The sequence below is a fragment of the Dermacentor variabilis genome, chromosome 3, assembly GCF_050947875.1.
Source record: "Dermacentor variabilis isolate Ectoservices chromosome 3, ASM5094787v1, whole genome shotgun sequence".
Classification (NCBI taxonomy): Eukaryota; Metazoa; Arthropoda; class Arachnida; order Ixodida; family Ixodidae; genus Dermacentor; species Dermacentor variabilis.
The window spans coordinates 235,290,471-235,311,384 of record NC_134570.1 but is presented as its reverse complement, the minus strand read 5'-3'; the positions used below and the strand labels follow the sequence as shown (position 1 = coordinate 235,311,384).

The window sequence follows — 20,914 nt, the reverse complement described above, 5'->3', positions numbered from 1 at the left end:
CACACCACAAAGAGCTGCCGCATACGTGTATGGTGCCAGACTGCAGTTGCTTTGCCTGACAGCTGAAAATGGCTAGTTTAGCGTGAAAAGCCTCGCTAGCATATCGCGAGCAGGTGAATGTCACGTGCTAGGTGAATATCTCTAGCCATAATTATACGTGCATCTCAGAATTACAAATATTGTTGGTTTGAACGTTCCGAAACTGCGTAGTGGATTACGAGTTATGCCAATTTGTGTTTCCGCGTTTGTGTGTGTGCGTGCGTGTGTGTGTGTGTGTGTGTGTGTGTGTGTGTGTGTGTGTGTGTGTGTGTGTGTGTGTGTGTGTGTGTGTGTGTGTGTGTGTGTGTGTGTGTGTGTGTGTGTGTGTGTGTGTGTGTGTGTGTGTGTGTGTGTGTGTGTGTGTGTGTGTGTGTGTGTGTGTGTGAGTGTGTGCGTGTCCGTGTGCGTGTGCGCGTATTAATTACCCATTTTTCATATAATAACTTTGTCACAGTATAATGCATTCAATCAGTTTCTTATTAGGCGAGGTGTGAATGCCTTATTTAAACTCGGTTTAAGGTTGAGGTGCAAGGTATGCCGTATTCAGTGACAAAGCTTCGCCCGCCTGTCCTTCCCGCAGCCGAGCGCGAGGAGTACACGGTCGAAGAGGATGACGACGAGAGCTATGTGGAGTCGGATGAAAAGTACGTTTGCCAACACCGCGCTCTGTTCTTTCATTGAGCTCTAAACTTGTGGCGTGTTCAGTTTTTGCGTCGTGCGCAATGGTCGCACGAGTGTTATTACAACGAGTAACACTGGTCAGTATAATGCCAAAGTACGTTTTCTTCACCCACAAGGCATCGACGACCAGCTTTCCGGCCCATATCACTCGTTATCAGGCATCACGCCACATTTCCTGGCGTCAATCTGTGGGGAGGGTGGTCTGGCGGCGGTCTACGATTTATTGAGCATACAAGTTTAGGTGCTTTTAATGCCGTCTTCGATAGCAAGATACGAATCACAGCAGGCTTCAGCGAGACCACACTTCAAAACGAAGAGACTAGTGATGTTTCTTGTTATGCAAGTTTCAAATGCAGTGCGAAATAATAGTACAGCGCACCACTTTCTCACTGCTGCCAAAGCCCTGCCGCTGACGCCTCTGGATTGTCTCACCATGTTATTTTTCTGTCAACACTGAGTACTTTCACCACGAATTACGCGTAAATCTACTGCAGTACCTGCCGGAAGCTATGAATGAAAAGACAATCCAATTTGTTGAAGGCATAATATGATATCGGCAATCATTATCCGGGAGCTCCTGCAACCAAGTCAGCCGAACCTACTTAGACGGCACCTGTTACGCTGTTAAATCTCAGGCATTTCCCGTGCCACCCCACGTAAGGTGTGCGACGTGGACCACTGGCACATTAAGCACCGAGACCGTATAGCAAGTGCTGGTTGTAGGCTTAGGAACTGCCCTGACTCTCTACCGGCTTCCGATGTTGCGAGTATCCACAGACGATGCAGTGACAAAATAGCGCTTCGATTGGCACTTGGTGAAACAATCAAACCCGTTGGCTAGCATGTGCTGGCCATGCCACAAAGATTCCCGTGTTGCCCATGGCGGTTGGCTGGCGCATGTTCTGATACGAACCACTCGAGCGCACTCATACTGGTTTGCAAACTCGGCAACATAATGCCATAAAATAATATGTTGCTGTTTCAAGGGTTCATGCGTGCAGGCTTAAAAAAACGCACAGCTTACGACAGGCATGCGGAGTGGCAGACGAGCGTGCTCACACAGTTCGTGCTCTCCCTCTCCCGCTCGTCAACACGCAGCAGCCTGGCGGACGACAGCAGCTACCAGGCGGTGGACGGCTACTACTCGCACAAGTTTCTGCAAGACCTGCTGGCACGCATGGCGAGTGAACCGCACCCGTTGTCCAACGAAGCGCAGGAAGCCAAGCGCGAGCCTCTCGATCCAGCTCTAGTCGAGACGTACTCGGCGCACGCCACCAGGGTGTACGAGTCCTACCTGCGCCACATCGATGCCCTGGGCGTGGTCATCGCCAAGAGGCTGCACGAGGTTCGCGACAAGGCGCTCGGGCTGGACCTTGCCAGGCGCATACAGGTGCGCGCGTCCACACGCGCTGCTTTTGCGCATTTAGGAAGCTGAATACGAAGCCTGCCTAGCTTTGCCATTCGCCAGATTACTTGATCTCTTGGGAATTTGGACGCAGCTTAAAAGTTCGTGCGGGTCGGCTAACGTTTGGAATGAAGCAAGAACACTGCACTAGAAAAGTATATGATACGTTCACTGCGACCTACTTCACTACTTATGGCACGCTCCAATGGGCGAATGGGAGCAGGAGCGCTGTGATCCTTGTGGACCAGCTGCAGCAGTTTAGCGACGCCAAGAGCAGTCCGAGTTGCCCCCGCGCAAAAAGCGGAGTGGGACAAACGCGTCATATCATTTTATGCTGGTTGTGTACCCGTGGTTATGGTTCAGTTTGCGCCAGAAATGGCAACTGAGAAACGAACTTGACGTGATAATTACCGTGAACTTCGCGTCACATGATACATATTCACCCTCTCACCTGCTCCTGGAGCGCATGGAACGTTTCAGTATACGCAGCAAGCAGTGGCGCTTTCGCTGCACTACTGCGCTGCTCCTGTTCTGCCCGTGGAATGCCCCATTAAACTGACATTTCAGATCGACGGCTTCTTGTTGGTAGTAGGCACGCCGCCTGCTACCCAATGCCATCGTAGATAATTGCGCCGTGGAAAAGTAAATCGCGACTTTCACGACGACTGCATCCTACTTTGCATTTCTGGGAGCAGGCAACATTAATGCAGTCACTCGTCTTTTTCCCAATACAGTGTCTGAGTTTTGTTCGTAGTTGAACTTTTTTGCCTTTCCTACCGGCTGTTTGTCCTGGCGCTATTTATGACGCAGGTATGACGTTTACACGCGGTTTCATAAAACGTCATTCTGTTTTGAAGTTTGGGCGCAGTAAGCAGTCTATATATACTAGAAATGATGCACGCCTCGTTGAGGCGACACACGCCAGCCGCTAATGTAGTGCGTGGTCCTTTCTGCGACTTCGCGTGCACAGGCTGCGCACAAACCGCCGCACGTTGCGCCCCGTATTCAAGTGGGGCGTCACGTGACAGGGGTGCCAACCGGAGCACTGAGGCGAAGCCGTAATGACATCTCCGCGAGACTCTACTCTCCAGCTGCCGTAACTGAAACACGGGGTTGCGAGGGACATATTGTCGCAGAAAGATATTTCAGCTACTCTTGCTTTCGGGTAGTTCACAAAACAAAAATGGGTTAATGTCTAACTCATAAACCCTGTGCACATCAGTAGATTGATGCAGAAATTGTAGTTGTAGCGAGCGGGAAAGAACTGAAGGTTGGGCGAGTTGTTAATTATTAATTCAAGCGTGGTTGCCAGATTTGCAAAATGCATGTACGTTCCTCCGCATGGTCCGGTGAGCGTCTTCTGGTGTACACTCTAGTGCGTACAGGCAGTTGTGCCGTGGTACAGCTGTGAGATGGCGATTAAATGATGCAACGTTAAAATGCTTTCTTACGCTGAACCGGTGATCCGCGCTGCTTCTGCGAGCAGGTGCAGCTGTACTGTGACACCGTGGAGGCGGCCGTGTCACACCTTCGGCGCGTGGCCATGACCTGGGGCTCCCTCGTGCTTCTGGACGTGGCCGAGCCGAGCCGCACGGTGCCGCGCGGCCTGTCCGAGCAGTACCTCTTCTGCCGCATCGTGTCTGCTTGCCTCAAGCTGCGCGACACCTGGTGGAGGAGCGAGATCTACCTCGCCAAGTACTTCCTGCGCTTCCTCAACAGGTGCCAGGTGAGAGTGTCGGTTCCGGTTCGCACTGGGTGCCCAACTTAGAAGGTTCGGGCTAGTTGGTTACAATTCATGATCAACTCTACGTCAGTGTGACTTCAATGGGACTATCAGAAAAAAGGAATTAGTTATCTTAACGGGGCTGGATTTTGCGAAAGCGGGACGTTAGATGTGTAGGCCTTCGACATGTCTGCCTTGGGTATCGCAAGTATTATTTAGAATTTATCTCGCTATTGGAATGCACGTGTTCCAGTATGTCTTGTTGATTGCAAACGCATATTTTATTGTCTTTCATGTTGCGTCATATTCATGCATGTATACAAACCACTTGGCTTCCTACCATCAAAACCAGTTGAAAGTCTGGCCCGTGTCTGTAGTTCCCCTGTCCTCGTTTCAAGTGTTGCGCAAACAGCATTGAAAAAAAGCTACTGTTTTGTACTGGCCAACGCTAAGGTGCCTGCTACACTGATAGCTTGGTAACCGGCGCCCTGACGCCCTGTCGTGGTCCCACTTACACGCAAGACAGCTTAGTGAGGCACACATAGCTTGCATAAGGTGTCAGAGAACACTAAAGAAAAGCAAGCACAACTCAAGCCGAACACCTAATACCTTCTTGCTTATCCTTCGCGTTCTGTGGTACCGTTTGGCAGCGCCGTAAAAACGAGTGGCCCAACAGTGCTTTATCGTTGATACGCTTAGCTCTCCACACAAGAAAAGCAGAAAAACGCAACGAGGACGCACCCGTCCCTACGTCATTTGTCTTACGTCGATTATGTGGTGATAGTGAATCCGTTCCATATCGGTGCTTAAAGATACCTTTAGTGTTACTAAGAAATTACGGCCGAATAATGTGTTGCATCGTCAGACATTTCCCCGGGTCCGTATGTCTGACCCTGGGCCCGAGTAGCACTGCGCGACAGGGACGCCGCTGTGCGGTTAGCCAAGGTTAAGCGCGGGTGGTTGTAGGATTGTGACTGTTGATCTTCTAAAGGTATAGTAACCACGGTTCATTAGAGGTACAGCATTTGAGTGAAGTGTACATTTTTCGGTTCTTCATCTCCGTCTTTTGTTGAACATTTCCCTCAATTGGGTGATATGCGAGGGCTCGCCGAATTCAATGGCGTAAGTCGTAATGGTTTACGTAGATCCTCAGTTCTACGTAAGAACAGTTTGTATATAATTGGCTGAAAACGGACGATGAGAACTTAGACACAGATAGCGTCTTTTTTCACCAGTTTTCCATTTAATTTAGCGAGACACCTAGACACCTGCGCACTTAGAGAACGGGGGAATTCGTGCACCACGGTGCAATGATCTAGGCAGTCAGACGGGACATACTACGCAAAGTGGGCGCGTGGTTATGTTGGCGTGCCTTTTTACGATGCTGCGCACCACTTCTAAAGATTAAATCTGCACGAGTAGCAACTTCAATCGTCGGCATTCTTATGTAGCACTCTCATATCTCTTGGTAATTCAGTAATATCATCTGTGACCTGTTATAAATACTTAGGGCTTATTTTAACGCAAGATCTTTCATGGTCCTCTCACATCGCTAAAATAGCTAACGAGGCTAACCGCACCTTAGGCTTTCTCCGGCGACATCTGAAATTTGCCCCTCCTCCGGTGAAAACTCTTGCCTACAATTCTGTGGTCAAGCCCAAACTTGAATACGCATGCTCAATTTGGGACCCTCATCATACTAAACTTTCTAACATGCTTGGATCCGTCCAAAACCGCGCAGCCCGATTTATCTTCCATGACGATTCTTCATATACTAGTGTCACAACGGTAAAATCTAATGCGAATCTTCCTAGACTAGAAGCGAGACGTCAAGTGTCCAGGCTCATTCTATTCCTGTTATGATCCCTGATGGGATCGACAGTATGAATAAATAAATAAATATCACAAGTTTTATCATGCCCCGATTGGTAACAGCGTCATATCGCCAGCTCACCGCCATTCATCCCGGACCAATCATTCAAAGTAAGTGTACCCCCGCATGCGCGCACATCATCCCATCTTCATTCGTTTTTTCCACGTACAGCGAGAGTCTGGAATGATCTGCCTGAAGAAGCGGCGGACCGCTCCAGTGCCACTGCGTTCAGGACTGCCATCGAACACATTTTTCTTTGAAGCAGCCCTCCCCTCATGTAAAACCCCTTTCCAGGGGCATTTGAGGAATAAATAAATAAATAAAATAAATAAATAAATAAACTTCGCATGGGACACTTGCACTAGCGCCATCAAATCCTGACTTCTAAATGTTCCGCTTTTGTCGTAAGCCTACAAGCCTTTCTCGAGCGGTGTTGCGATATTGAGCAAGATGATAGAGACGAGTATCTGCGTTATTTTCTAGTTCTTGTGACTGTCGCGCCTAACTTGTAAAGGTATGTTGAATCAAAAGGTCGAAGTGTTTACTGTTTCTTATGACGCAGTTATTTCCTACATTTCGCTCCTTCCGTGTTTTTCCGAACCATGCCCACTTCGACGTTCCAGAAACCGAATGTGAACATTTCGAGAATCTATCAGTCTGTGCCCGTCACTTGTGTAGTGACATAAGGAATTTAATGCTTTCGGACTATAGCTACCGGATGAAATCCTTCAGAGCTCTCTTTCGCCCGTCAGTGCGCCAGCTCACAAAAGTTGTCACGTCAAAATCGTATTTCCAACAACACCTTCGCCGCTGTATGCGACTACAACAACTTTGATGGCAGGTGAATGGCGTAGAGGTAGAGCATCCGCCTCCCGTGCAAGAGGACCGTGGTTCAAATACCGGTGCCGCGCAGTTTTCCTCCAGAATAAAAGAAAAGAAAAAAATCCGCGTGTTGATCAAATTGCATAAACAGGCCTGGCGTGCGGCCTGATTCCAGTGACCAGAACCGGTAACGCACTCCCTCACCAGAGCAGGATTGGTCACCCCGGTGCAGTACTTGGCCACAAACTCCTATATGAATACAACAATCAATTCCCGGCCCTCAGTCCCCAGCAGCTGCGAAGAACTGACCACGGCGGTGGTCAGACCTGTGACGCAGCAGAGGGTGCTAAGAATCTGTGGATCTGGACAGGCCACTGTTCGATCCTGAACCTGGCTACGTTTAATGCTAGAACTTTATCTAGTGAGGCGAGTCTAGCAGTGCTATTTTAGGAATTATTGGGCATTAAAGGGGATATAATACGGCTCGGTGAGGTGAGGAGGACAAATGAAGCATATACAGTGCTAAATAGCGGGCACGTCCTGTGCTACACAGGCGCTTAGCGGAGACACGAGAACTAGGAGTCGGATTCCTGATTAATAAGCATATAAGTGGTGACGTAGAGCAATTCTGTAGCATTAACGAAAGGGTGGCAGTTCTTGTTGTGAAACTTAATAAGAGGTACAAATTGAAGGTCGTACAGTTCTACGCGCCTATATCCAGTCATGACGACCAGGAAGTCGAAAGCTTCTATGAAGACGTGGAATCGGCGATGGGTAAAGTCAAAACAAAATACGCTATACTGATGGGCGACTTCAATGCCAGGGTAGGCAAGAAGCAGGCTGGAGACAAGTCAGCGGGGGAATATGGCATAGGTTATACGAATAGCGGGGGAGAGTTATTAGTAAAATTTGCAGAACGGTATAATTTGCGGATAATGAATACCTTCTTCCGCAAGCGGGATAACCGAAAGTGGACGTGGCGAGACTAGACATGAAATAGACTTCATACTTTGACGCTAACCCTGGCATCATACAATATGTGGACGTGCTCGGCAAGGTGCGCTAATACTCATACTAACTAATATTCATGGTGGTGCCGCCATTTTTGTTTCACAAGATGTCACCTACACTCGCAGATTTGATCTGGCAGTTAACGTGAATCGTTGTGAGTCAGTGTGAATAGAAGTCCACCGGTCATTCCTTAATCACAATAAGAACTTGATCCTTGGTTGCATTTATGGCTCATCGTCATCTTAACGATTTTTTGCTTCCTCTTGATGCAGTATTGGCCAAGCTAGCTTTTGGAAATAAAGATGTATTGATTGTAGGTGATGTTAATATTAATTTACTTGACAATGAAGCTACCTCGTACACAACTTACACTGATTGTTTTGCTGGATTTGGTTTTGAATCACTCATTGACTGTCCAACTAGAGTAGCCTCTCGTGGGAGCAGTACGCTCATTGATCACGTGTTATCTAACATATCACCATCGCCTTACTCGGGGCTATTGATACTGACATAACCGATCATTTTCCTGTTTTTCTTACATTTAACAATGAAATACATTAGAGCAAGAACAGCTACTTTACTTCCGTATTTAGTGCAGATACCTTTATTGAAGCCATCAGTGAAACTGATCGGTCGCCAATTAATTCTATGTCGGATCCCGAAGCAGCACTAAACAAATTCTGCACTGTATTTTTATTGGCCGTTTCAACTAACACACTCACTGTAAAATGTGGGAAAAAGTATTAATATCCGCGCAACCCATGGATGACGGATGGTCTTCTAGAAAGTTTTAAGAAAGAAGGAAAACATGTACAAGAAAACTAAGCGTCAGCCCTTTAATACTGGACTAGCTAGACGCTATAGTAGGCACTGTAAATTACTGAAAGTTTTACTTAAACAGGCGAAAAAAAGGTACTAGGAAAATCAATTTGATCAGAATAAAAGTAACCCCAAAAAGCAATGGCAGTTATTAAACTCTTTTCTTAACAAGTCATTTGTTGATGCCTCTATAAACAAAATAAATTACAATGGTCTCACTCTTTCTGAACCCAACAAAAGTGCTAATGCTTTTCCGGACTACTTTTCTTCCGTTTACACTAATAACAACCTACATGCGCAGTTGCGTAATACTTTGAGCAGTACGACACAATCATTATTCTTGTTACCAGCTACACCAAATGAAGTGTTCTCCACGATTGCTAAGCTTAAAAATACAGGGCCTGGCTTAAACAATATTTGCGTCAGGCATTTAAAACTGGTTGCGCATTTAGTATGCGACACGCTCTGTAATATTATCAACCTTATGTTTAAAGAAGGTGCATTCCCTTCTTTCTTCGAAAAATGCCAAGATTATTCCTGTTTTCAAAGAAGGCGGCAAATACACAGTTAATAATTACCGACCAATTGTAATTCTTTCCTGCCTTAGTAAACTCATTGAGAAATTATTTGTTAAAAGTCTTAATAATTAGTTAACAAAGTTTAAATTGCTAAAGAACAATCAATTTGGTTTCCGCCCTGAAAGTTCCACGAATCTAGCTGTTCTATCTCTGACTACATAAAAAATGTATTGATTCCGGAAACTTAGTCGCATCTGTATTTGTAGACTTCAAGGGGTTGGGACACCAAATTTTGAGGCTATAAAAAGTATGTTGTAGGCTGCTTCCGTATATGCGAAGACAACGAGATATTGGACGCTGCAAACATTTCAAAATAATTTTAATTCTGCTCCAAAAAGTCATTAAAAGCTCCTTCTCGTAGTCTAGACCCATCGCTAGCGCGGCAGTTATGACGTCACAGAGGAGGAACGAAAATATAGACGTCATAGCACACTAGCACAAAAACGTGACGTGTGATGAGTAGCGATTAAATGCTGACTACGGAGCCAATTCTTGCATTATGCCCATTCTTGCAATTGCCCATTTTTTGCATTATGAATCCTAACCAACTAGCTCAGCTTCCTGTCATTCTAAAAATCCTTTCTCTATGCTACATGCTCTAGAACACTGTAACCGAGCCAACCCTGGCCCCTGCCTAACCGAGACATGCACAGCGCTGTCGCTGAGAGCAGTTGACGTAGCATGTGCCAGTCGCATAGTTCGGTAGCTCGGAGCCGTCTCTCGTTCGCTTGGCGTTTCTCAATGTGTAAAGGCCGTCCACGTTACCGGCACGGAAACTCGCCGCACGCCGTTTGCCGTTCGCGGGCCCCCGTGCAACGGCGGTTTTGCTCGCGAACGGCGAGATTTCCTTCCCGTAGAGAGGACGGGCCCCGGCACCCACTTGTGCGGCAGCCGTACGGCGAAGCGGCCAATCAGCGACCGAGGAGTGGTCACTCTGGCACCGACGGCGGCCTCACCGCCGCTGATCGTTCGGCGCCGCCGATATCGTCGCTAGGACTTTTGCCGGTTCACTTCAAAGCTAAAGCTTAAGGCGCTTCGGATTTAATCACCGACTCCCACAAGCCGCAATATTTTTTTACCGTTGTTGTCGCTCTTCGCAATAATTATAACAGTCGCGACATGCACTTCGAATCGCCAGTTGTTTACCTCTGCTGGCTGAGCACGCGTATGAGCGAGCAGGCGACGCAGCATACTTTTACGTCACTATTTTTGTGAACCACGTGACCAAGCCGTGTTGCGTTTCCTCTCCTATGACGTCATAGCGTCACCCGGAGCCCAGAAACCGAAATCGCTCGGTATAATAATGGTATTATTAAATTATTTATCTGGTTTTTATGAATTCCGCGGTGTGTATCGTGCTTCCTGAAGCAGTACGCAACGCTTGAATTGAAGAACGCATGAACGAACATTTTCATGTCTCCACCCCTTTCAGTAAAGCTTATGACACGTTTAACCATCAAGTCCTGTTTAATAAACTTGACTCTTATGCTATAACTGGTCCTGCGCTAACATTCTTAAAAAAATACTTACTTGACCGGTCATACACAATACATGCAGCAAATACTTTCTCAGTAACAAAATGGATTAACCAAGATGTACCACAGGGATCAGTTCTGGGCCCTTTGCTTTTCCTTCTGTATATTAATGATCTTCCGGATTCTCTCAATTCCACCAACTACGTTCATTGTATATTATACGCAGATGCCACAACCATATCTTGATCTGACAAATCTGTTGCTACTCTTACTTCTAAGTTAAATATTGCATTAAGTAACACTATAAAATAGTGTCGCAACAATCACGTAGTTCTTAATCCTCTAAAAATTAAATCTATGTTATTCAAAAGTGCTCAAAGACTCTTAACTTCTATTCCTGAAGTAAAGCTTAGAATTCATTCAATTCCCGTTAGCACCGATGCCACTTTTCTTGGCATTCATCTTGACCCTAACCTTACATTTCGCTCTCACTTCCAACACCTCAAGCAAAAGACTGCGTTTGGTATACGTGCATAATTCAAAGCTCGCCCCCTTTTTCTTCTCCTGAGGCTCTGCTAGCGTTGTATTATGCGTTCATTCATAGTCACACTAAATACAGCATTGTTTCATGGGGCAACACGTACGCTTGTCAATTATCAATTCAACATATCGAAAATCAGTCAATACGCATTATCCCTTCTAGCTCAATGCAATCCAATGCTTCTTTGTTACTTCACGCATATAATATCTTGCCTATTAATAATTTGTTCCAGTTTAACATACTCGCCTTACTCCACAATTTGCTTCATAATAACCTTACGTTTCCGTTCATTGCAGTTGCCCTTTTGGAGAATAAAAAAATAACCAGATTTGCGGCTAACAACAATTTCTTGTTACCCATGGTTCATACCAATTACGGCAAAAAAACATCTTCCTTCCCTGCAATTTCCTTCTGGAATGATCATCATGATCATCATCATCCTGGTTACGCACACTGCAGGGCAAAGGCCTCCCCCATACTTCTCCAACAGCCCCGGTCATGCACTAATTGTGGCCATGTTGTCCCTGCAAACTTCTTAATCTCATCCGCCCACCTAACTTTCTGCCGCCCCCTGCTACGCTTACTTCCCTTGGAATCCAGCCGTAACTCTTAATGACCATCGGTTATCTTTCCTCCTCGTTACATGTCCTACCCATGCCCATTTCTTTTTCTTGATTTCAACTAAGATGTCATTAACTCGCGTTTGTTCCCTCACCCAATCTGCTCTTTTCTTATCGCTTAACGTTATATCCATCCTTCTTCCTTCTATAGCGCCTTGCGTCGTCCTCAAGTTAAGTAGAACCCTTTCCGTAAGCCTCCAGCTTTCTGCCCCGTAGGTGAGTACTGGTAAGACACAGATATTATACAATTTTCTCTTGAGGAATAGTGGCAACCTCCTGTTCATGACCTGAGAATGCCTGCCAAACGCACCCCAGCCCACTCTTATTTTTTGATTATTTCCGTCTCATGGTCCGGATCCGCTGTCACTACCTGCCCTAAGTAGATGTATTCCCTTACCACTTCCAGTGCCTCGCTACCCATTGTAAATTGCTGTTCTCTTCCGAGACTGGTAAACATTACTTTAGTTTTCTGCTGATTAATTTTTAGACCCACTCTTCTGCTTTTCTTGTCCAGGTCAGTAAGCATGTCTTGCAATTGGTCCCCTGAGTTACTAAACAAGGCAATATCATCAGCGAATCGGAAGTTACTAAGGTATTCTCCATTAATTTTTAGCCCCAATTCTTCCCAATCCAGGTCTCCAAATACCTCCTGTAAGCACGCTGTGAATAGCATTGGAGAGATTGTATCTCCCTGCCTGACGCCTTTCTTTATTGGAATTTTGTTGCTTTCTTTATGGAGGACTACGGTGGCTGTGGAGCCGCTATAGATATCTTTCAGTATTTTTACATACGACTCGTGTACACCCTGATTCCGTAATGCCTCCATCACTGCTGAGGTTTCGGTAGAATGAAATGCTTTCTCGTAATCAATGAAAGCTATATGTAAGGGTATGTTATATTCCGCACCTGGAGGCTTACGAAAACGTGGAGGCTTACGGGAAGGGTTCTACTTAAAATGAGGACGACGCGACGAGCTATGGAATGAAGAATGATGGGTGTAACATTAAGAGATAAGAAAAGAGCAGATTGGATGAGGGAACAAACGCGAGTTTACGACACCTTAGTATAAATCAAGTAAAAGAAATGGGCATGGGCAGGACATGTAATGAGGAGGTAAGATAACCGATGGTCATTGAGGGTTACGGACTGAATTCCAAGGGAAGGGAAGCGTAGCAGTGGGCGGCAGAAAGTTAGGTGGGCGGATGAGATTAAGAAGTTTGCAGGGACGACATGGCCACAATTAGTACATGACCGGGGTTATTGGAGAAGTATGGGAGAGGACTCTGCCCTGCGGTGGGCGAAACCATGCTGCTGCTGCTGCTGATGATGATATTCCGCACATTTCTCTATGACTTTATTGATAGTGTGGATATCGTCTATTGTTAAGTTGCCTTTACGGAATCCTGCCTCGTCCTTTGCGTGACAGAACTCTAAGGTGTTCAAGATTCTATTTGCGATTACCTTAGTAAATAGCTTGTACGCAACTTACAGTAAGCTGATCGGTTTATAATTTTTCAATTCTTTGGCGCCCCCTTTCTTATGGATTAGGATTATGTTAGCGTTCTTCCAAGAATCCGGTACGCTCGAGGTCATGAGGCATTGTGTATACAGGGTGGTCAGTTTCGTTAGAACAATCTTTCCGCCATCCTTATACAAATCTGCTGTTAGCAGATACTCCCCAGCTTCCTTCCCCCTTTGCATATCTTCCGAGGCTTTCTTTACTTCTTCCGGCGTTACCTGCGCGATTTCAGATTTCTCTAGACTGTTCTCTCTTCCATTATCGTCGTGGGTGCCACTGGTACTGTATAAATCTCTATAGAACTCCTCAGCCACTTGAACTATCTCATCCGTATTGATAATGATATTGCCGGCTTTGTCTCTTAACGCATACATCTGATTCTTGCCAATTCCTAGTTTCTTCATCACTGCTTTTAGGGTTCCTCCGTTCCTGAGAGCATGTTCAATTCTATCCACATTATACTTCCTAATGTCAGCTGTCTTACGCTTGTTGATTAACTTCGAAAGTTCTGCCAGTTCTATTCTAGCTGTAGGGTTAGAGGCTTTCATACATTGGCGTTTCTTGATCAGATCTTTCGTCTCTTGCTGGTATCACCAGTACGCTATCACCGACTTCTATTACACACTCCTTAATGATGCCCACAATATTGTCGTTCATTGCTTCGACACTAATTAGGTCCTCTTCCTGAGTTAAAGCCGAATACCTGTTCTGTAGTTGATCTGAAATTCCTCTATTTTCCCTCTTACCGCTAACTCATTGATCGGCTTCTTATGTACCAGTTTCTTCCGTTGCTTCCTCAGATCTAGGCTAATTCGAGTTCTTACCATCCTATGGTCGCTTCAGCGCGCCTTGCTGAGCACGTCCACGTCTTGTATGATGCCAGGGTTAGCGCAGAGTATGAAGTCGATTTCATTTCTAGTCTCACCATTCGGGCTCCTCCACGTCCACTTTCGGCTATCCCGCTTGCCGAAGAATGTATTCATTATCCGCATATTATTCGGTTCCGCAATCTCTGCCAATAAATCTCCCCAGCTATTCCTTGTGCCTATGCCATATTCCCCCACTGCCTTGTCTCCAGCCTGCTTCTTGCCTACCTTGGCATTGAAGTCGCCCATCAGTATAGTGTATTCTGTTTTCACTCTACCCATCGCCGATCCCACGTCTTCATAGAAGCTTTCGACTTCCTGGTTATCATGACTGGATGTAGGGGTGTAGACCTGTACAACCTTCATTTTGTACCTCTTATTAAGTTTCACAATAAGACCTGCCACCTTCTCGCTAATGCTATAGAATTCCTGTATGTTACCAGCTCTATTGTTAATAATCAGGAATCCGACACCTAGTTCTCGTCTCTCCGCTAATCCCCGGTAGCAAAGGACGTGCCCGCTTTTTAGCACTGTATATGCTTCTTTGCTTTGGAATGAATTACCATCAACTATAACATCCTGTACTTCTCTTGAAATCTTTTGAAATCACCTTAAGCATTATTTCCTGCGATAGCTTAACTACGATCTGGCGGTGTACCTGTGACTTTTCTCTCACATGTCATTTCTTCTATTTCATCCGTGCCTTTTTCCGGCTTTCTTTTATAACGTTCTTTTTCGTCTTTTATTGTAAATGACATGTCTAATGATGTATTTGATCTGTAGATGTTGTTTATAATAGCGCTAATTTGCTGACTATTGATATCACCATCAATGTTGTTATTAAGTGAGGGTCCCACTACAGGTCTTTCACTTTGGGACCTTCGTCTGTATATTTGTCATGTTGTAATTACTTCTTTTTTTGGAACCAATAAATCTGAATCTCAATCTGAATCAGTGACCATAGGACGGTGAGATCTCGATTTAGCCTAGACTTGGGGAGGGAACGGAAGAAGCTGGTACATAAGTATCCGATCAATTAGTTAGCGGTAACAGGGAAAATACAGGAATTCCAGATCAACCTACAGAACAGGTATTCGGCTTTAACTCAGGAACGGGACCCTAGTGTTGAAGCAATGAAAGACAGTTTTATTGGCATCATTAAGGAGTGTGCAATAGAAGTCGGTGGTAAATCCCTTAGGCAGGATACCAGTAAACTATCGCAGGAGACGAAGGATCTGATTAAGAAACGACAATGTATGGAAGCCTCTACCACTACAGCTAGAATAAAACTGGCAGAAATTTCTAAATTCATCAACAAGCGTAAGATAGCTGACATAACGAAGTATATTATGGATATAATGGAGCCTGCTCAGAGTAACGGATGAAGCCTATAAAGAATTGAAGAAGAAACAAGGAATAGGCAAGAATCAGATGTATGAGCTGAGAGACAAAGCCATCAATAGCATTACTAATATGGATAAGGTAGTTCAAGTGGCTGAGGAGTTCTCTAGATATTTATGCAGTGCCAGTGACACCCATGACGATAATGGAAGAGGAAATAGTCTAGAGGAATCTCACATCCCACAAGTAACACGGGAAGAAGTAAAGAAAGCCTTGGAAGCTATGCAAAGGGCAAAGGGAGCTGGGGAGGTTCAGGTAACAGCAGATTTGTTGAGAGATGGTGGGCAGATTGTTCTAGAAAAGCTGGCCACCCTGTATGCGCAATGTCCCATCACTTCGAGCGTACCAGAATCTTTGAAGAACGCCAACATAATCCTAATTCATAAGAAAGGGGACGCCAAAGACTTGAAAAATTATAGACCGATCCACTTACGGTCCGCTGCCTAAAAAGTATTTACTAAGGTAATCGCAAATAGAATCAGGAACAACTTAGAGTTCTGTCAACCAAAGGATCAGGCAGGATTTCGTAAAGGCTACTCAACAATAGACCATATTAACACTATCAATGAGGTGATAGAGAAATGTGCGCAATATAACCAACCCTTATATATAGCTTTCATTAATTACTAGAAAGCGTTTGATTCAGTCAAAACCTCAGCAGCCATACATGCATTACAAAATCATGGCGTAGACGAGCCGTGTGTAAAAATACTCAAAGCTATCTATAGCGGCTAGGCAGCCACCGTAGTCCTCCATAATGAAAGCAACAAAATCCCAATAACGAAAGGCGTCAGGCAGGGAGATACGATCTCGCCTGCGCTATTCACAGTGTGTTTACAGGAGGTATTCAGAGACCTGGATTCTGAAGAATTGGGGATAAGAGTTAATGGAGAATATCTTAGTAACTTGCGATTCGCTGATATTGCCTTACTTAGTAACTCAGGAAACCAATCGCAATGCATGCTCACTGACCTGGACAGGCAAAGCAGAAGGGTGGGTCTAAAAATTAATCTACGGAAAACAAAAGTAATGGTTAACAGTTTTGGAAAAGAACAGCAGTTTACTATAGGTAGTGAGGCACTGGAAGTGGTAAACGAATACATCTACTTGGGGCAGGTAGTGACCGTGGATCCGGATCATGAGACTGAAATAATTAGAAGAATAAAAATTGGCAGGGGTGCGTTTGGTAGGCATTCTCAGATCATGAACAGCAGGTTGCCATTATCTCTCAAAAGAAAAGTCTATAACAGCTGTGTATTACCACACACTAAAAACTAGGGAAGGTATCTCAGGAGGGAAGCGGCCAATTTACTCTTCAAAGGGTTGTTTTACTCTGGCAAAATATCGAGTAGAGGGAAATGCATTGTTCACTACGTCACCAAGGAGAGAGTGAAATGTGTTTTTCACTCTTTCCTCCAGAGAGAGAGTAGAATGCCCGTTCTACTCTTGCGGCAATAAAGAACAAAACGTAGTGTAATCTCCTGCTTCAACTGTAGGAGGCTGGCCCCGAACATGGTGATGTCGCACTCACGCACGCTGAGCAAAGAACACACCGTTTTGCTTCTAAGAGAGCAGGCAGCCACACTTCAAAGGAATGCGTAGCGAGCGCTCTACTTTTTCACTCGGAGTTGCTCCACCGGGCGCGCGCTCATCATCGCGGAACAGCACAGCACAGGAGAAAAGTGATCCGTCCAGCGAGCAGCAACGAAGGCCATCCAAGGGAGATCGTGTGTCAGCCATCTCGCGTCGCCGCGAAAACACGACAGTCGTTCGCCATTAATTGGGTACAACAACGAATCCTCCCCGGTAAGTGAATTCTACCTTCGGTGCACATTTGCGCATATGACATGCTATCGCCAGGAAGTCGTCGCGGCGCTTAACCGACGCGATTGACAACGGACTAGGAAAACGCGCAGTGCCTCTCGATGTCAATCGAAAAAGCCAGTCGTCGCGATAACTGCATGCGATTTGATCACTTGCCGCTATCCGTAAGAGCTTTGAAAGTCGCAAACGCTGCGATAACCATGGTATGCTCAATAAGACGTGAGGCGAGAGAACGCTTAAAACGGTTCGTTCGCCAGCCCGTTACTCCGAACCTGTGCGGAGCGTGCTTAGCGTGCATTTTGTGTGTTTGAATTTATTCAGTTTCACAGTCTACTGTGTACGGAACGCTGTTGAAATAAGGAGTCACATACAGGAAGGGGTCATTTTGCTGGAGGCATGCTTTCGTTAGAAATAAGCCGCGCGCTTTAGGGTGTCTCGCCCATCGGTAATCTGCGACCACTGAAGTTACGTGCAGCACGAGTGCTAGAAACTTTGCTGCGTGCTGGATTATCTTGAACATACTGAAAACGCATGAGGAATCTGTTTTATCCTGAATAAAGTATAAACCCCATATAACCGATATTGCGCGCGAAAGCGTTCGCTCGTCGCCGGCAAGTCGTGCTCCGTGCGAGCGACGATTTTGAGCGACGCCTCCCCGGTGTCGCCAGTATGAGGGCTGCAAACACACGTCGAAACTATCGTGACGCGTGCTTTAGTAATTTAAGTTGATGTATTTGACTGTAAAAAGTAGCATCAAATATTTCCGAAGGTCTTGCGGTAGGTTCTTATCCTTGCACGTATAAAAATTAAATCGTTTGCTCGTTCCGTGCGACAATCGGTAGTATTTGAGCGATGTACATCTAGTTCCGGCTTCGCGCTATTGGCTAGTCGCTCGTAACACTTCCGGAAGACGAGCGACGACTTCTACATTTCCAGAACCGAGCGATCTGTTCAAGAGACGACCCGTTTTGTCGCTCGGAGCCGTCACTCGTCGCCGGGGCGCACTAAATTTCTCTCATTGTGTTTAGCCCTAAGACGGAACTGCTTTTGCTCATGTGTTGAAATGGTGGGATTATATGTCTGATTTTGTGTCTCCTGTTGCGCTTTTCGAGCACGGTGCTTATCTGAAAGATTTCTTATGTGTATGAACTCGGTGAATTGTCAAGCAGCGAGTTATGCATAGGCATCGAATATAATGGGCTCTGTGGAATTACAATTGCAGGAGCGCTTTGCATACGCTTGTTTTGGACATGCCTGTGCATTTGCTAATATGAGCTGGCCTTTGAGATTTGTGTCCAATGAACAGCTAAATCGCCCTTCCTCTGGGGGTTACAAGCGTAATGTGTGCATCTTGCTACTGCATGGCAGATCAAAATGTGTTTATCGCTTTAATATTTTAAGTGGAGAAATGAATTGTCAAAATAAAGCGTTGCTTTAATTCCGTGTTACCAGTAGTCTGTGGTACACAAAACACAGAGTTTGTCTAATAAACTAATAACGGTGGTCTAACTGCAACTTTTACATGCCTTGAAGAATGTGGGTGAGCTTGCCGTAACAAGCCTTGTTGCCCTTTCTTATAGGTATATCCAGTCACATCCATTGAACTGGAGGGCCATATTTTCATCCATACTGTGCATCATGTTTGTAGGTATGATCCTCAAATTAAGGATTCAGCAGTGGCACAACCAGAGATGATGCGGGAGGCACACTGGGCACCTGCTTAGGATGTGTCACAAGTGGTGTTTACACACCAGACTAATGAGAGACCTATGACATCTGACAATGACTGATATTCTCTCTATTAGCAGGAGTATTTTAACGTTGGTGCCGGACGAGGATGTACTGTCGGTTATTTCTTTTTTGTTTAAATCTAAAAATTGAAGTTAGTTTAGCACTTGACTGTTGCAGTCATTTAGAAGTTTTGCATGCATTTTGGTAGCAAGGCTAAGAGCTAAAACTTTCTTTTAGTGCCATGACCTTGGCTCTCATGATGTTGTTTTACACAATGTCCTCGTGTTGACTTTTGCACACGATTTTTTCAGGCACCCGCTTTATATAACGCAAGAAGGCAGCTGCAAGGACACAAAGATGTCAAAGAGCCAGCCCAGCGCGGCTTCACGTAATGCAGAGGAATGAACGCCAAAGAATCAAAATACATTGCCATGCAATTTGGACAAAACTGGAATGTGGGTATATTGAGTGTACCATTCGACTAAATATCAACAAAATGAAAATAGAGTATGTCACACTAGAATGAAAATTCTCACGCGCTCTTCACATGGTCACGCGATCTTCACGTGGTATATTTATGTAATGTCTCTGATGGGAAAGTCAAAATCAAGTATGCTCTCTGAAGACAAACACATAGGAGCAAGTGTCATTGAAAAGTTCGAAATGTGTTTAAAAAAGCGGATTAGTTGTGAGAAGTGACTGCTTTTTGTCTTGCCTCTCAACAGATATATCCATGTGATAAAGTATAGTGGTACAATGAAAATGCATATTTGCTTAGTGAGATGGTACATACTTGCAATGAGCATGGTGTCTGTGATCATCATAAAAAGCAACATATTGTAACGACGTGGGATCGACGAGTATGCGCGGCAGCATCGCCAAGAAATGCATCGGTCGTCCAAGGGAAAACAACAACGTCATCTTCGTTTCCCCGCTTCACCTAAAAAACCCGCGCTACTTCAGCGCCGTCCCCACTGGCGCATACCCGCTGCATTATAGTTGTGCCAAATATAGTTGTGTCATTTGCTCCCCCTTTAGAAAAGACCATCGTCCCGATGGTAGAGGCTTGGAAAGCAGCGGTAAAGAACTGTGCAGTCTTGTCAGTCCTCATAATACGGCTTCATACGAAGCACGTAAATGACCTCGGGTAAATGCCGTCGGCGCTTTGAACAGTGAGATCTGTCTGGAACGACTTCGTAGTTGATGTCACTGAGGCGTCAGAGAACTATGTAGGGCCCGACCTATTTGCCCAACAACAACGTTATCTGCGTTACCCCGCTTCACCTAAAAAACCCGCGCTACTTCAGCGTCGTCCCCACTGGTGCATACCCGCTGCATTATAGTTGTGCCAAATATAGTTGTGTCATTTGCTCCCCCTTTAGAAAAGATCATCGTCCCGATGGTAGAGGCTTGGAAAGCAGCGGTAAAGAACTGTGCAGTCTTGTCAGTCCTCATAATACGGCTTCATACGAAGCACGTAAATGACCTCGGGTAAATGCCGTCGGCGCTTTGAACAGTGAGATCTGTCTGGAACGACTTCGTAGTTGATGTCACTGAGGCGTCAGAGAACTATGTAGGGCCCGACCTATTTGCCCAACAACAACGTTATCTTCGTTACCCCGCTTCACCTAAAAAACCCGCGCTACTTCAGCGTCGTCCCCACTGGCGCATACCCGCTGCATTATAGTTGTGCCAAATAGAGTTTTGTCATTTGCTCCCCCTTTAGAAAAGATCATCGTCCCGATGGTAGAGGCTTGGAAAGCAGCGGTAAAGAACTGTGCAGTCTTGTCAGTCCTCATAGTACGGCTTCATACGAAGCACGTAAATGACCTTGGGTAAATGCCGTCGGCGCTTTGAACAGTGAGAGCTGTCTGGAACGACTTCGTAGTTGATGTCACTGAGGCGTCAGAGAACTATGTAGGGCCCGACCTATTTGCCCAACAACAACATTATCTTCGTTTCCCCGCTTCACCTAAAAAACCCGCG

At 45.5% G+C, this 20,914-nt stretch overlaps 1 protein-coding gene across 1 annotated transcript in view; it reads left to right on the top strand.

Annotated features, from left to right (window-relative positions):
* The window catches only part of LOC142575051 (uncharacterized), a 189,469-nt gene that overhangs the window by 117,994 nt on the left and 50,561 nt on the right, over positions 1-20,914 (top strand). The window contains exons 5-7 of the mRNA XM_075684017.1: positions 620-683; positions 1,819-2,110; positions 3,612-3,851. Coding sequence (XP_075540132.1) covers positions 620-683; positions 1,819-2,110; positions 3,612-3,851 — 596 coding nt within the window. The remainder of the gene's footprint in view (positions 1-619; positions 684-1,818; positions 2,111-3,611; positions 3,852-20,914) is intronic.